Source organism: Oncorhynchus tshawytscha, unplaced genomic scaffold (assembly GCF_018296145.1).
Source record: "Oncorhynchus tshawytscha isolate Ot180627B unplaced genomic scaffold, Otsh_v2.0 Un_scaffold_1341_pilon_pilon, whole genome shotgun sequence".
In the NCBI taxonomy this organism is placed as follows: Eukaryota; Metazoa; Chordata; class Actinopteri; order Salmoniformes; family Salmonidae; genus Oncorhynchus; species Oncorhynchus tshawytscha.
Window position 1 is genome coordinate 434,037 of NW_024609828.1, and position 18,430 is coordinate 452,466.

Genomic DNA, 18,430 nt, shown 5'->3' on the forward strand with positions numbered 1-18,430 from the left:
AACGAAATTACAACATCAACAAAGGATTTAAGAAACAAACTTAAACGAAAGGAATTTTCTTTGCAGGGAAAAACTCATTTCTGGGATTGTGGGTTTTGATACACCTATGCAGGTCTGATAACCAGTCATAAAATAATGCAATATATGTCACAACAGGTGTAAATATATGGGTCATGACAATGTTTGACCATATTATGACAGGTTATGACATACAGTATTATGATGTTGTTATGACCATGCCATAAAGTGTCATGGCACTGGGCGTCAAGTAAAGTGTCATGGCACTGGGTGTCAAGTAGAGTGTTATGGCACTGGGTGTCAAGTAGAGTGTTATGGCACTGGGTGTCAAGTAGAGTGTTATGGCACTGGGTGTCAAGTAGAGTGTTATGGCACTGGGTGTCAAGTAGAGTGTTATGGCACTGGGTGTCAAGTAAAGTGTCATGGCACTGGGTGTCAAGTAGAGTGTTATGGCACTGGGTGTCAAGTAAAGTGTTATGGCACTGGGTGTCAAGTAGAGTGTTATGGCACTGGGTGTCAAGTAGAGTGTTATGGCACTGGGGTCAAGTCAAGTGTTATGGCACTGGGTGTTATGGCACTGGGTGTCAAGTAGAGTGTTATGGCACTGGGTGTCAAGTAGAGTGTTATGGCACTGGGTGTCAAGTAGAGTGTTATGGCACTGGGTGTCAAGTAGAGTGTTATGGCACTGGGTGTCAAGTAGAGTGTTATGGCACTGGGTGTCAAGTAGAGTGTTATGGCACTGGGTGTCAAGTAGAGTGTTATGGCACTGGGTGTCAAGTAGAGTGTTATGGCACTGGGTGTCAAGTAGAGTGTTATGGCACTGGGTGTCAAGTAGAGTGTTATGGCACTGGGTGTCAAGTAGAGTGTTATGGCACTGGGTGTCAAGTAGAGTGTTATGGCACTGGGTGTCAAGTAGAGTGTTATGGCACTGGGTGTCAAGTAAAGTGTTATGGCACTGGGTGTCAAGTAAAGTGTTATGGCACTGGGTGTCAAGTAGAGTGTTATGGCACTGGGTGTCAAGTAAAGTGTTATGGCACTGGGTGTCAAGTAGAGTGTTATGGCACTGGGTGTCAAGTAGAGTGTTATGGCACTGGGTGTCAAGTAAAGTGTTATGGCACTGGGTGTCATGGCATGGCTGGGTGTCAAGTAAAGTGTTATGGCACTGGGTGTCAAGTAAAAGTGTTATGGCACTGGGTGTCAAGTAAAGTGTTATGGCACTGGGTGTCAAGTAAAGTGTTATGGCACTGGGTGTCAAGTAAAGTGTTATGGCACTGGGTGTCAAGTAGAGTGTTATGGCACTGGGTGTCAAGTAAAGTGTTATGGCACTGGGTGTCAAGTAGAGTGTTATGGCACTGGGGTCAAGTAAAGTGTTATGGTCATGGCACTGGGTGTCAAAAGTGTTATGGCACTGGGTGTCAAGTAAAGTGTTATGGCACTGGGTGTCAAGTAAAGTGTTATGGCACTGGGTGTCAAGTAAGTGTTATGGCACTGGGTGTCAAGTAAAGTGTTATGGCACTGGGTGTCAAGTAAAGTGTTATGGCACTGGGTGTCAAGTAAAGTGTTATGGCACTGGGTGTCAAGTAAAGTGTTATGGCACTGGGTGTCAAGTAAAGTGTTATGGCACTGGGTGTCAAGTAAAGTGTTATGGCACTGGGTGTCAAGTAAAGTGTTATGGCACTGGGTGTCAAGTAAAGTGTTATGGCACTGGGTGTCACTGGGTGTAAAGTGTTATGGCACTGGGTGTCAAGTAAAGTGTTATGGCACTGGGTGTCAAGTAAAGTGTTATGGCACTGGGTGTCAAGTAAAGTGTTATGGCACTGGGTGTCAAGTAAAGTGTTATGGCACTGGGTGTCAAGTAAAGTGTTATGGCACTGGGTGTCAAGTAAAGTGTTATGGCACTGGGTGTCAAGTAAAGTGTTATGGCACTGGGTGTCAAGTAGAGTGTTATGGCACTGGGTGTCAAGTAAGTGTTATGGCACTGGGTGTCAAGTAAAGTGTTATGGCACTGGGTGTCAAGTAAAGTGTTATGGCACTGGGTGTCAAGTATGGCAGTGTTATGGCACTGGGTGTCAAGTAGAGTGTTATGGCACTGGGTGTCAAGTAAAGTGTTATGGCACTGGGTGTCAAGTAAAGTGTTATGGCACTGGGTGTCAAGTAAAGTGTTATGGCACTGGGTGTCAAGTATAGTGTCATGGCACTGGGTGTCAAGTAAAGTGTTATGGCACTGGGTGTCAAGTAGAGTGTTATGGCACTGGATGTCAAGTAAAGTGTTATGGCACTGGGTGTCAAGTAGAGTGTTATGGCACTGGCTTTTAAGCAAAGTGTCATGGTACTGGGTGTCAAGTAAAGATGGGTGCTGTTAATCAGCTATGATGCCTATCTGATGTAATTATTAATTCATACATTAATACAACACCTCCTTATGAGAGCAAGGAGCTATTTACTTTTTGCAAATAATCTGCAATCAAAATTAAATTTCTCACTTGGCACAGATATCAGTTCAATGTTATTATTTACGTTTGGCTGAGTTGTCAACTAATGTGAATTCAGTGTGAAAAAAGACGACATTCCCTTACATTGATGACTTTTTGCAAATCCAATCAGTTTTCCACATTGATTCAATGTCATCACGTATTGCAAATCAAATCAAATCAAATTTATTTATATAGCCCTTCGTATATCAGCTGATATCTCAAAGTGCTGTACAGAAACCCAGCCTAAAACCCCAAACAGCAAGCAATGCAGGTGTAGAAGCATGGTGGCTAGGAAAAACTCCCTAGAAAGGCCAAAACCTAGGAAGAAACCTAGAGAGGAACCAGGCTATGTGGGCTGGCCAGTCCTCTTCTGGCTGTGCCGGGTGGAGATTATAACAGAACATGGCCAAGATGTTCAAATGTTCATAAATGACCAGCATGGTCCAATAATAATAAGGCAGAACAGTTGAAACTGGAGCAGCAGCACGGCCAGGTGGACTGGGGACAGCAAGGAGTCATCATGTCAGGTAGTCCTGAGGCATGGTCCTAGGGCTCAGGTCCTCCGAGAGAGAGAAAGAAAGAGAGAAAGAGAGCATTAGAGAGAGCACACTTAAATTCACACAGGACACCGAATAGGACAGGAGAAGAACTCCAGATATAACAAACTGACCCCAGCCCCCCGACACATAAACTACTGCAGCATAAATACTGGAGGCTGAGACAGGACAGTATACGTTTTGTTGTTGTTGAAATGATGTGGAAATGATATTGATTCAACCATTTTTTTGCCTGGTGGGGTGCTATGCCTTAATGTAATAGGCCAGGGTTTTCAACCTTTCCTCAGGACCTCCAGCCTTTCCATGTATTGTAATTATTCCACAGCTAGCATGCCTGATTCAACTTGTCAACTAATCATCAAGCCCTTGAATAGGTGAATCAGGTGAGCTAGTTCAGGGCTACAACAACATTGTGTGGAACGTCTGGGAGAGATGTTTTAAAACCACTGTAGTAGACTATCACCCCTTGCAAGCTCTGAGGTTTGACATATCGGCCATTTCAGCACCATGGACAGCGCCCGCCTGACCGCACGAGACTGTAGGGCAGAATGTAGCAAATGAGTGCACTGCAATTTCACTGCACTGATTGCTTTGAAATAACATAGGCCTTTGTAATTTAGCACGAGTTGTGACGGTGTGTCACCTTTAATTTTCCCGTAGGCAAACACACATGTGTCCTTTTCAAAATAAAATCCGGAAAATTAACATTCGCTTCTCATTGTGACGTACCGTTTTGGGGCTTTACAGTGATTTGTGATGCTACGGTATGAATCTGTGAACTGGCTTTATTTGAACTATTTTTACTAGATCCATGCACTGCGATGTAGGCAAAACACATCCTATAGCCTACCATTATTCACATTAGGGAAGGTTATGCAATCCATGTATTTCATAAGCTATAGCGCACAGTTATGATTGCACAAATTAAATATTTTACTGAAGAAAAAAATACATTGGTTTATTGTAGGTTTTGTGAAACGGGTTATTTATGTTTGGTGATCTCTGGCTGAGCTGCATACACCGCTGCTCATGCGCCCAGGGTTGAAGGCTGTAGGGTGACTTCAGTTGCAGCATCCTATTTCAGCCTGGTCTCATAGAATAGATGTAACATAGTAATTCTAATCCTGGATTGGAACGAGTATGATATATTATGTTTGATATGGTTACATAAGGCAGATGATTAGGAAAAATGAAAGTAGCCTTGTTGGTTGGAATGGATGGGTGGGCATACAACACAACATCTAGCAACCCAAGGTTGAGAGTTTTATTTGTAAAAAAAAATCACCTTTATTTAACCGGGTAGGCAAGTTGAGAACAAGTTCTCATTTGCAACTGCGACCTGGCCAAGATAAAGCATAGCAATTCGACACATACAACAACACAGAGTTGCACATGGAATGAACAAAACATAGTCAATAATACAGTAGAACAAAAGAAAACAAAAGTCTATATACAGTGAGTGAAAATGAGGTAAAATAAAGGAGTTAAGGCAATAAATAGGCCATGGTGGTGAAGTAATTACAATATAGTAATTACACACTGGAATGGTAGATGTGCAGAAGATGAACGTGCAAGTGAAGATACTGGGGTGCAAAGGAGCAAGATAAATAAATAAATACAGTATGGGGATGAGGTAGGTAGATAGATGGGCTGTTTACAGATGGGCTATGTACAGGTGCAGTGATCTGTGAGCTGCTCTGACAGCTGGTGCTTAAAGCTAGTGAGGGAGATATGAGTCTCCAGCTTCAGAGATTTTTGCAGTTTGTTCCAGTCATTGGCAGCAGAAAACTGGAAGGAAAGATGAAAAAAATAAGGAATTGGCTTTGGGGGTGACCAGTGAGATATACCTGCTGGATTGCGTGCTACGAGTGGGTGCTGCAATGGTGACCAGTGAGCTGAGATAAGGCGGGGCTTTACCTAGCAGAGACTTGTAGATAACCTGCAGCCAGTGGGTTTGGCGACGAGTATGAAACGAGGGCCAATCAACGAGAGCGTACAGGTCGGGTAGTTTATGGGGCTTTGGTGACAGTTCAATTCTCATCGTGGACAATTTTGGCATTTTAGATCAGCTAACTTTTCAAATAATTACTACTTTTCAGCTACTTTTTTAACTACTTAGCATGTTAGCTAACTCTTTCCCTAACCTTAACGTTAACTATTTTAGCTAACCCTTCCCCTAACCCTAAAATTTTAAACTAACCCCTAAACTTAACCCTAACCCTATCCCCTAACCTAGATAACATTAGCCAGCTAGCTAATGTTGGCCACCTAGCCACCTAGCTAGCTTCGTAACAAATCATACGTTTAGCTAATTCGTAACAAATTGTATATTTAAAAAATTCGTAACATATTGTACAACATGCAAATTCGTAAAATATTTGCATTTAGAAAATTCTTAACAAATAATATGAATTGTAATTTGTAAAATATCACATGAAATGGGTGATGGACATCCACAAATTAATACATGCCATACACAACGTAACATACCATACCAAAATGAGTATCTCGGATTTACGTAATAAATATTACGATATGCTCTGAGACCAGGTTGCCTCTTTCCACATCGGAATGAATGGGCAGTTGTTTTCTGTTCATTGCGAAGTAAAGAGGGAGTGCTGAATGTTGCAATAGAGTATCGTCAGTTTACCGCCAGACAGCAGCATCACCTTGATGATGTAGCTGAACAACAACAGCGAACTCGCCAATTTTGATTTGGGACCAACGTGGCTCACTTCAGAGCTCACTGTGTGCTTGCTTTGTCCGGGACGTTAGAGCTGCCACACACGACACTTCGGATGAGTCTTGGATAGTGCTCAGAGGAATTTAGCCTAGAGTTCATCACCGTTTTTGTAATGCTTTTCTTTTACAACTAATATTACAATCAGAAGCGTTGCTGATCTTTACCGTGCCAATTATTTAGCTAATGGGTCGTTTTAGTGGATGTTCCTTCATGATTTCAGCGAGAAGATGACTGCATTTACTTTGCTCTGCTCGGTCGTGTGATTGCAGTGGGATAGCGGACGCTCACATTCAACGTTGGACTGAGATAGCATAGTTGTTCTAATCAAATATAAAGATTGTTTTGTTTTTTATCAGTCTCGTGCTTATCTTTGATGACAATTGCCTAGCGCTGGCATAAGTTTGAGTTGCCATAGACCGCCAAAAGACACAGAACCTAAACGTCGTTTCAACTTCCAGTCGTTTTTTTGACAACAGTCTTGACGGAGGAAGAATATGTTGATGAAGGAATATAGAATATGTATGCCGCTCACTGTGGAAGAGGTAAGTTAGAGTACTTATATCTCCCAGTTTTTCTGAACATTTTGCGTTTTCTTCTGTCCTACTAAACCTAAAACTGTGAAAGGTTTAGGCTGTTGCATGGTAGGTATCGCGTTGGTCATTGTATGGAATGTCTACCATGCTAGTTGCAAACTGGATGGAGTAGGTAGGTATGCCATTTTCTTGTGAAGAACTTTTGTACCACACTGATTGTAGGAGCTATTTAGAGTACTGTACGCTAAACCACAGGGTGGTGCTGTTGGAAGTATGCTAGGCCTACGCCATACTTTCCTTGTTTGGTTTATTGGGTTTAAGTGCCAAATCTTCATATGCATATCTAAGACACCAAGCAAAACATGTAGAGATGTTACAGTATGTTGTTGTCTGTGTGTGTCACTCTGCTAGCCTACTCATGTGACCATCAGTTAGGATCTGTGTCACTCTGCTAGCCTACTCATGTGACCATCAGTTAGGATCTGTGTCACTCTGCTAGCCTACTCATACGACCATCAGTTAGGATCTGTGTCACTCTGCTAGCCTACTCATGTGACCATCAGTTAGGATCTGTGTCACTCTGCTAGCCTACTCATGTGACCATCAGTTAGGATCTGTGTCACTCTGCTAGCCTACTCATGTGACCATCAGTTAGGATCTGTGTCACTCTACGACCATCTGTTAGGACTTGTGCTCTGCTACCATGTGACCATCAGTTAGGATCTGTGTCACTCTGCTAGCCTACTCATACGACCATCAGTTAGGATCTGTGTCACTCTGCTAGCCTACTCATACGACCATCAGTTAGGATCTGTGTCACTCTGCTATTCTACTCATACGACCATCAGTTAGGACTTGTGTCACTCTGCTAGCCTACTCATACGACCATCAGTTAGGACTGTGTCACTCTGCTATTCTACTCATACGACCATCAGTTAGGACTCTGTGTCACTCTGCTATTCTACTCATGTGACCATCAGTTAGGATCTGTGTCACTCTGCTAGCCTACTCATGTGACCATCAGTTAGGACTCTGTGTCACTCTGCTATTCTACTCATGACCATCAGTTAGGATCTGTGTCACTCTGCTAGCCTACTCATACGACCATCAGTTAGGATCTGTGTCACTCTGCTAGCCTACTCATACGACCATCAGTTAGGACTTGTGTCACTCTGCTAGCCTACTCATACAACCATCAGTTAGGACCTGTGTCACTCTGCTATTCTACTCATACGACCATCAGTTAGGATCTGTGTCACTCTGCTAGCCTACTCATACGACCATCAGTTAGGACCTGTGTCACTCTGCTATTCTACTCATACGACCATCAGTTAGGATCTGTGTCACTCTGCTATTCTACTCATACGACCATCAGTTAGGACTTGTGTCACTCTGCTAGCCTACTCATACGACCATCAGTTAGGATCTGTGTCACTCTGCTAGCCTACTCATGTGACCATCAGTTAGGATCTGTGCCACTCTGCTAGCCTACTCATGTGACCATCAGTTAGGATCTGTGTCACTCTGCTAGCCTACTCATGTGACCATCAGTTAGGACTGTGTCACTCTGCTAGCCTACTCATACGACCATCAGTTAGGACTTGTCACTCTGCTATTCTACTCATGTGACCATCAGTTAGGATCTGTGCCACTCTGCTAGCCTACTCATGTGACCATCAGTTAGGATCTGTGCCACTCTGCTAGCCTACTCATGTGACCATCAGTTAGGACTTGTGCCACTCTGCTAGCCTACTCATACGACCATCAGTTAGGACTTGTCACTCTGCTATTCTACTCATACGACCATCAGTTAGGACCTGTGTCACTCTGCTATTCTACTCATACCATCAGTTAGGACTTGTCACTCTGCTATTCTACTCATACAACCATCAGTTAGGACTTGTGTCACTCTGCTATTCTACTCATACGACCATCAGTTAGGACTTGTGTCACTCTGCTATTCTACTCATACAACCATCAGTTAGGACCTGTGTCACTCTGCTATTCTACTCATACGACCATCAGTTAGGACTGTGTCACTCTGCTATTCTACTCATACGACCATCAGTTAGGACTTGTGTCACTCTGCTATTCTACTCATACGACCATCAGTTAGGACTTGTGTCACTCTGCTATTCTACTCATACGACCATCAGTTAGGACCTGTGTCACTCTGCTATTCTACTCATACGACCATCAGTTAGGACTTGTCACTCTGCTAGCCTACTCATACGACCATCAGTTAGGACTTGTGTCACTCTGCTATTCTACTCATACGACCATCAGTTAGGACCTGTGTCACTCTGCTATTCTACTCATACGACCATCAGTTAGGACTTGTGTCACTCTGCTATTCTACTCATACGACCATCAGTTAGGACTTGTCACTCTGCTATTCTACTCATACGACCATCAGTTAGGACTTGTGTCACTCTGCTATTCTACTCATACGACCATCAGTTAGGACTTGTCACTCTGCTATTCTACTCATACGACCATCAGTTAGGACTTGTGTCACTCTGCTATTCTACTCATACGACCATCAGTTAGGACTTGTGTCACTCTGCTATTCTACTCATACGACCATCAGTTAGGACTTGTCACTCTGCTATTCTACTCATACGGCCATCAGTTAGGACCTGTGTCACTCTGCTATTCTACTCATACGACCATCAGTTAGGACTTGTGTCACTCTTCTAGCCTACTCATACGACCATCAGTTAGGACTTGTGTCACTCTGTAACTACAATGCCTCTGTAACTGTTTTCACTCTGGTACAAATATAGAGTTAACTGATCGTTTGTTTGACCGATTGATTGAATAACACAGGCTTATCTGCTGGTTATTTTGTGTCTTTCAGGAGCAACCCTGCTCTGACTCCCTGTTTCAGGCAGCTGGGTATCCAGATGGCTAGGCTTGCTCTTGGTCATTCGTTCTGTGTTGTTGGGAGCACAATTTGGTTATCATTAACGTTAGATTTGGTAGTCACAGCTCTCAGCCCATATTATGTCAACGGGGGCTGGTCCGGGCTCTGGCTGGGCCACTCAAGGACACTCTGAGGCTTGTCTCGAAGCCACTCCTGCGTTGTCTTGGCTGTGTGCTTCGGGTTGTTGTAAAGACCATAAAGGTGGAGTGCTGCAGAGATGGTTGTCCTTCTGGAAGGTTCTCCCATCTCCACATAGGAACTCTGGAGCTCTGTTAGAGTGACCTCCCTGACCAAGGACCTTTTCCCCTGATTTCTCAGTTTGGCAAGCTCTAGAAAGTGTCTTGGTGGTTACAAACTTCTTCCATTTAAGAATGATGGAGGCCACTGTGTTCTTGGGGACCTTCAATGCTGCAGAAAGTGTTTGGTACCCTTCCCCAGACCTGTGACTCGACACATTCCTGTATTGGAGTTCTACAGACAATTCCTTCGACCTCCTGGCTTGATTTCTGCTCTGACATGCACTGTCAACTGTGGGACCTTTTATATAGACAAATCATGTCCAAATCATGTAAATTTATGACAGGTGAACTCCAATCAAGTTGTAGAAAAATCTCAAGGATGATCAATGTAAAGAGGATGCACCTGAGCTCAATTTTGAGTCTCATTGCAAAGCGTCTGAATACTTATGTAAATAAGGTATTTCAGGTTTTTAAATTTTTGATAAATTAGCTAACATTTCTAAAAAACCTGTTTTCACCTTGACATTATGGGCTATTGTGTGTAGATATATATATTTAAAAAAATCAATTTTAGAATAAGGCTGTAACGTAACAAAATGTGGAAAAGGTGAAGGGGCCTGAATACTTTCCGAATGCACTGTATGTGGGGGTGTTCATTCCCTTAATTTAATGACACAAGTAAACTCCTGTAATGATCATTAGTATTTCCTATTTTTGTCCTTCTAGGGATGGTTTCTAAGAAATTACTTAATTTAAAAATAATTGGATCGTTCACATGTTGTTCTATAGTGAAAAATATATAAACGCAACATGCAAAAAATTTCATCGATTTTTACAGAGTTACAGTTCATATAAGGAAATCAGTCAATTGAAATAAATAAATTAGGCCCTAATCTATGGATTTCTCATGACTGGGATTACAAATATGCATCTATTGATCACAGATGCCTTTAAAGGGCAGGGGCGTGGATCAGAAAACTAGTCAGTATCTTGAATTTTTCGATGGGAAGTTAAACCCTAGGATATGTTGCTTAAATTCATCTAAAAAGTTAGCTAATAACAGTGAACCTTTTTTGTGGGATACACGTAAGGCAATTCTACGTCTTGTGGCACATTTTGGTTAAACTATCCTCAATTCAATGGAATTGCAACACTCTGCCTGCACAGTACACTCTTCCATCACATGTACAGCTGATTCTCAAGATCTTGCACACTAATGAGATGCTATTGAGCCCACACTACTACACTACATGCTTTCTGGTAAGTTTTGATTACAAAACTGGGTGGGTGAATATATTTTATATGACATACATGATTTTTTGTTAACTAGTAAATAGTAGCCTAAGTGTGTTTTAAATCATTTCTAACTTGTTAACAATTTATGCTAATTATTTTTTGATACCATGTAGGTTTTAGCATGCTTGAGCCTGCTAACTGAGGAGTGTTAATTCACCTGTTTCCATACATGTTTAATTTTAAAACATTTATCTTACAAAGGTGTTGTTTAATCTATCTGTTTAACTATGTATCTGTACATGAAATTGTATTTGTTTTTTTTTTTAAACAATTTAAAAAAAAATCTTTACAGGAAAAATCTGATATGTGGAGACATTTCACTGCAGCTAATGAAGAAGGAAAAGCTGTGTACTTTTGCAAATACTGTGCCAAATCATATGTGAAGAATGCAACAAAGATGCAGAATCATCTGGCCAAGTGCATAAAGTTCCCTCAGCGCTCACAACAAGCAATCTCTGACAAAAGTCCCTACACTTCTATTCGAGGTGAAAATGATGAATCCGACACCTTAGCAATAGCAACAGCTCATGGTCCTCAGATGTTTTTTTGACTCAGTGGAGGAACGTAGTCAGAGAAATGCTGATGAATGTCTTGCCCGAGCTGTGTATACAACTGGTTCACCTCTGATGCTCACAGGCAATGTGTATTGGAAGAGATTTCTGAATGTTCTTCGCCCAGCATACACTCCTCCAACCAGACATGCATTGTCTACTCATTTGCTGGATACAGAGTTCAAGTGAAGGTCAAGCAAATCATAGAAAATGCAGACTGTATTGCAATCATCTCTGATGGGTGGTCGAATGTTCGTGGGCAAGGAATAATTAAACTACATCATCTCCACCCCTCAACCAGTATTCTACAAGAGCACAGAGACAAGGGACAACAGACACACCGTCCTCTACATTGCAGATGAGCTGAAGGCAGTCATCAATGACCTTGGACCACAGAAGGTATTTGCACTGGTGACAGACAATGCTGCGAACATGAAGGCTGCTTGGTCTAAAGTGGAGGAGTCCTACCCTCACATCACACCCATTGGCTGTGCTGCTCATGCATTGAATCTGCTCCTCAAGGACATCATGGCACTGAAAACAATGGATACACTCTACAAGAGAGCCAAGGAAATGATTAGGTATGTGAAGGGTCATCAAGTTAGAGCAGCAATCTACCTCACCAAGCAAAGTGAGAAGAATAAGAGCACCACATTGAAGCTGCCAAGGAACACCCGTTGGAGAGGTGTTGACATCATGTTTGGACAGCCCCATCAAGAGGAGTCTCCTGGATTATGTATTTTGGGAGAGAGTGGTAAGCAGCCAGAAACTCCTGAAACCTATAGCAGTTGCCATTGCACGGATTGAGGGACAATTCCATCCTGTCTCATGTTCAGACCCTGCCTGTAGATGTAAGAGAAGAAATCCGTACTGCCCTGCCCAATTCACTGTTGCTCCAAGCAGAGGAAATTTCAGTTCTGAAATACATTAAAAAGCATGAATACTCCTGCCTGAAGCCCATACATGCTGCAGTGTACATGTTGCAGAGATCAACAAGGCCTATGGTGTCATCACGACCATGTCTCGCCACCCTGGCCTGGATGAGGGTAAGGTTCTTGGCAGTCTGGTGAAGTACACTTCCAAGCAAGGGCTTTAGGATGGAAATGCAATATGGCAGTCGTCCCAACATATCTCATCAGCCACCTGGTGGAAGGGACTTTGTGGATCTGAGGCTCTTTCCCCTGTTGCCTCCTCCATCCTCCAAATCCCACCAACATCAGCCGCCTCAGAGCGCAACTGGTCCATGTTTTGGAACACACACACCAAAGCACGCAACAGGCTGACCAATACAAGGGTTGAAAAATTGGTGGCCTTCCGGGCAAATTTGAGGCTTTTTGAGCCTGACAACGAGCCATCCTCAACAAGGTTAGAAAGTGATAGTGAAGATGAGGCCTCAGAGTTTGATGTTCAAGAGATAGATATTGAGGAGGTCCAGGGAGAAGACATGGAAGCCTGAGAGGAAGACAACCAAGGCTTTAATTTCTAGACTATAATTTTACAGATGTATGTTGAAAACGTTTTTGGGAGATGCAATGAATCATTGGGGATCATTCAATATTCCCTTTTGTTGTTCAGTGAAACCATCCCATGTGAAGAGTCAACTCATTTAATTAAAGTTAAATCCGTAACTAAATAGTTTTTAAAATTTCTATTGTAAGGATTTAATAATTTGCAATTATGTCTACTTATGATAAGGTAAAATGTTTATGTTTATGTATCCATATGATATGGTAAATATATCCAATGCAAAAAACATCTACATTTCACTGGTATTAATATTAATTTGCATATATTCCCATTAATTCCAATATATTCCCGTTAATTCCCACGGAAGGTTTCCACCTCTGAATATTCCCCAAAATGTGCAACCCTATCTGGATGTTTTTAGTTCAGCTCATGAAACATGGGTCCAACACTTTACATGTTGTGTTAATATTTTTGTTCGGTATATAATGTATATTTAAACATTTTGAACTTAAAAAATTAAGCTTTGTAAAATATTTTTTTTTTTTTAAAAGAGTCAACTCCAAAATGTTATAATGGTTTTATGAGTTCTGTCACATATCATCTCTACAGCTGCATCCCAGACAGGGTCTGTAGTTGTTGTGAAGCTCTGTGTGTTGTTCCTGATTAGAGGAAACACTCCCACCGTGGCCACTCTAACCATACAACAGTGGTCTGCTGGCACCGCAGTGCTTTTCAATTTGTTGACAAAATGATGCAGATGTGTTCACAGGCTGTGGGAGTTCCCTGGCTGCAAGACACTGGCAGTTCATTTACTGCATTCTGGGATGATGAGATACAGTATGTTTGATCTCAGGGGCATTACACTTGATCTTCAATGGGCAGAAAAACTATTTTAGTTCCCTGTGGATTATATTACTGTATCTTCAGAGAGAGAGAGAGAGAGAGAGCTCTGCTACCTACAGTCTGTTTGTTTGATGCCAGAATAGGATCCTGAGCCTTCTTTGTTTCATGACCTTGCTGTGTTCTGATACCCCTGCCCTCAGTCATGACCTGAGAGAGGTTTACAGTATATGCAGGGAATGAGGGTATGTGTTCCTGCTAAGGCCAAACAATGATGGCTTGTGGGGGGACAAAAACCCTTAGTATAGTCCTTCTGGAGAAGTAAGCCTATGACTTCCTGACCTCGAGGCACACAAATCTGCATTTCAGAATCTTTGTTACTTTCTGTCTGACCCTGTGTATCAACTTGTAACTCTTGAACATCTTGGTTGAAATGATAAATGAAGGCCCTCTTCAACCTTTAGATTCCTGTTTGCTATAAGATGACGACCAGAGTTGACACTACATTCCTCTATTCCTCAGCAAGAGGAATCATCTGTTTCCCCTGAAACATCAATTAGGCCCATTACTGTGTCATAAAGTCACAGGATCCAGGAGTCATTACACCCATTCCAAACATGTCAACACTTCACAAGAACGAGGTTCTCTTACGTAAAAATAAGCTAATTAACCCTTAGTTGCCATGGAAATGTCATAAAGGGGTGTAAGTCATAAAGTCAACCGAAAAGCTTTCTGTCACGGCCGTCATCCTGGAAGGAATAAGTAGGCCAAAGCGCAGTGTGGTGGGCGTACATTTTCTTTATTTGATAAAAATGTTGCCAACAAAACAAAGAAACGACCGTGAAGCTTAACTGGGCGATAATGCCACTAACAAAGTTAACTACCCACACTGAAAGGAGGGAAAAAGGGCTACCTAAGTTTGATTCTCAATCAGAGACAACGATCGACAGCTGTCCCTGATTGAGAACCATACCCGGCCAAAACATAGAAATAAAGGAACCTAGAAATCAAAAAATAGAATGCCCACCCCTCATCACACCCTGACCTAACCAAATAGAGAAATAAAATGTCTCTCTAAGGTCAGGGCGCAACACTTTCTGCTTATAGAGACACGTACCTATGGACCCTCTTTAGGTCTCTACAGAACATTGACTGAGGTGTTTCTATATGGACCCTCTTTAGGTCTCTGCAACACTTTCTGCTTATAGAGACACGTACCTATGGACCCTCTTTAGGTCTCTACAGAACATTGACTGAGGTGTTTCTATATGGACCCTCTTTAGGTCTCTACAGAACATTGACTGAGGTGTTTCTATATGGACCATCTTTAGGTCTCTACAGAACATTGACTGAGGTGTTTCTATATGGACCATCTTTAGGTCTCTACAGAACATTGGCTGAGGTGTTTCTATATGGACCATCTTTAGGTCTCTACAGAACATTGACTGAGGTGTTTCTATATGGACCATCTTTAGGTCTCTACAGAACATTGGCTGAGGTGTTTCTATATGGACTCTCTGGTCTCTACAGAACATTGACTGAGGTGTTTCTATATGGACCATCTTTAGGTCTCTACAGAACATTGACTGAGGTGTTTCTATATGGACTCTCTGGTCTCTACAGAACATTGGCTGAGGTGTTTCTATATGGACTCTCTGGTCTCGCAGCAGGTACAGTCCAAACAAACACCTCAGTTACAATGCTTTCCATGGTGACATTGTTTTGCCGTGGAAATGAGAGCGGTGAAGGTTATCCCTTAAAATAGACCGAGCACAGCAGAATAGTTTGACAGATGGCCTCTCATTTAGCTGCTGCGTGGGATGTGCAATTAACAGAAGGGACAGTGAGTTCAGAGTTTTAAGTCGTTTTCTTTCAGGACTCTCCGCTTGCAGGTTGAAACTACTCGACTTTCAGAGTCCACTTAAAGGAGGAAATGATCAAAAGGACGAGGTTGAGAATGTTATCATTCAATGGGCATATCTGATGTGCTATATCCAATTACAACCACTTCAAAATAAAAGTATCCTATGTGTGCCATTGCCATAACATCACTTCAAGCTCAATTCAATGTTATAGCTCCATAATGTCATGAATGACTAAAATAGCCTTGGCTTTTAATGCGGGACATATCTTTGTTTGTTCTGTTCTATCTGTAGGCCATCTGTTGTTTCCAGGTGGTGCTTCAGTTTCTAATTCCCGCCTCCTGGACTTGAGCATATGGAATGGATTTATTTCCTCTTGTAACTACCCATCCCAGATCCGGGAGCGTAATCATCAACTGACACTAATTAGCATAACGCAACGGACATAAATATTACTAGAAAATATTCATATTCACAAGTGAAATATATTGAAACACAGCTTAGCCTTTTGTTAATCACCCTGTCATCTCAGATTTTGAAAATATGCTTTACAGCCAAAGCAAGACAAGCATTTGTGTAAGTTTATCGATAGCCTAGCATAGCATTATGCCTAGCTAGCAGCAGGCAACCTGGTCACGAAAATCAGAAAAGCAATCAAATTAAATCGTTTACCTTTGATGAGCTTCGGATGTTTTTACTCACAAGACTCCCAGTTAGAGAGCAAATATTCCTTTTTTCCAAAAATATTATTTTTGTAGCCGAAATACCTCCGATAGTTCTTCACGTTTGGGTGAGAATACGACCGGAAATTGTGGTCACGACAACGCCGAAAAATATTCCAAATTAGCTCCATAATATCGACAGAAACATGGCAAATGTTGTTTATAATCAATCATCAAGGTGTTTTTCAAATATCTATTTGATAATATATCAACCGGGACAGGTGGCTTCTTAGTAGGAAAGAGAGAAACAATGGCCGCATTTGCCCTTTACGCACAAAACACTCTGAGAGACTTCAGCTGACCACTGACGCAATGTTGACGTTCAGGCTCATTATTCAAAATAAAAGCCTGCAACTATGTATTGTGACACTAGACACATTAGGGAAGCCATAGAAAAAGGAATCTGGTTGATATCTCATTCACTGCTCAATAGGGACGCATAGGAACGCAGAGGTTTCTAAATAAGAGTCACTTCCTGATTGGATTTTTCTCAGGCTTTCGCCTGCAATAACAGTTCTGTTATACTCACAGACAATATCTTTACAGTTTTGGAAACTTTAGAGTGTTTTCTATCCTAAGCTGTCAATTATATGCATATTCTAGCATCTTGTCCTGACAAAATAGCCCGTTTACTTAGGGAACGTTATTTTTCCAAAAATGAAAATAGTGCCCCCTAGATTCAAGAAGGTTTTAAGCTTATTGGTATCTGTAGAGTGTTTGTTGTGTTTTGGTATGTTAGGAATAGTTGGCCTTACTGTCTTCACTACCCCTAGTGTTTCTTTGAGGTCGTAATGATCTAACCATCTACGTGACCAGGTGTACTATTCCACACAGTTATTAACAAACGAGAACATTGCCTACTCCCCATTGAAGAGACCAAGTGAGAAAGTATCACCCTCTGAAGTCTATCGAACCTCATCCAACCGTATTGTTCTCTCATCAACCCCACCAGTAAATTGTTCTTGTGTGTTGCCGTGTGATTGTGATTATTGGTCTGTCACTATATCACGGCTCTGGACAGGCTTAGTCTAGCTGGCTGAACACTGGCGGTCTGGCCACTGGCTATAAACCAGATGGGGTTCTTTTTTTGGGCTCACTTGTGATTGAAGATTATATTTTCCCTCCCGACCAGGCTGCCGGTTTAATCTGTTGATGATATCACTGGACTGACCTCCAGTCAGTTTGATGACGTGGTCTAGCTCCAGCCAGTTGCATGGCAGTATGGATCTGTCTCAGAATTGAAATGACCCTTTGCATTTGTCTGAATGTTCACAAATAAGTATCTGTCAGATAAAAAACACATTTTTACCTTGAAATATCACAGACACAGTGCTTCAGACACAGTGCTTCAGAGACACAGTGCTTCAGAGACAGTGCTTCAGAGGCAGATGGATGTTGGCCTATGCTATATCAAAAGCATAGACTATATCAAGTGTTGATTATGTAAGCTACTTGTTTCTTTTAGTCCATTCAAGTAGAGAAAATCCTGGTGGTTACCTTGTTCTAACTAAATCATAGCTCAATGCGTCTTCCTCAGCGTTGGGTAGGACACTTTCTAAACGTAATCTGTTAGTTACTAGTTACCTGTCCAAAATTGTAATCCGTAACGTAACTTTTGGATTACCCAAACTCAGTAATGTAATCGGATTACATTCCCCCTTAAGAGGCATGAGAATGCATTTGGTGTCATCATAATGGCCTCTGACTTGTCGTCAGACTCGCTCAGGTGGAATAAACTTAAAGTTGCGCCTTTTTTCAATGCTGAATTGAATGTCGTTGAGAAAACAACAGAAAGGTTTAATTTCCCATAAACATCCTTTCTGCATTTAAAAGTAATCCAAGAAGTAATTTCGTTTTTCAAAAGTATCTGTATTCTGATTACAATATTTTTGCTGGTGATGTAACCGATTAGTTTGTTTTTTTGTAATCAACTGATTACATGTAAGCAGTTACTACCCAACCCTAGTTTTCCTGTTCTAAATGATTCCATCCCCTGGTGCAGGTCATCTGCATTGCTAATACTTTCCATGTGATAACGGAACTGTCACGAATCTTCTCATCACATGTCATCACTGCATGGCTTGCAGAGCCATCAAGAGAGACATAGAAAAGTGTAATTAAGTCAGAGAATAGATTGTTTTGATGTGTGAAGCTTCGGGGGACACAACTCCATGTTCGCTGCACTGCTTAAGGATTTAGAAA

The 18,430-nt window shown here is 41.8% G+C and overlaps 1 protein-coding gene across 1 annotated transcript in view; it reads left to right on the top strand.

Moving 5' to 3' along the window:
* The first annotated feature begins 5,622 nt into the window (after nucleotides 1-5,622).
* Nucleotides 5,623-18,430, top strand: part of pitpnc1a (phosphatidylinositol transfer protein cytoplasmic 1a) — a 106,209-nt gene continuing 93,401 nt past the window's right edge. The window contains exon 1 of the mRNA XM_042319204.1: nucleotides 5,623-6,334. Within this exon, the coding sequence (XP_042175138.1) occupies nucleotides 6,287-6,334 (48 nt within the window). The 5' untranslated portion in view covers nucleotides 5,623-6,286. The remainder of the gene's footprint in view (nucleotides 6,335-18,430) is intronic.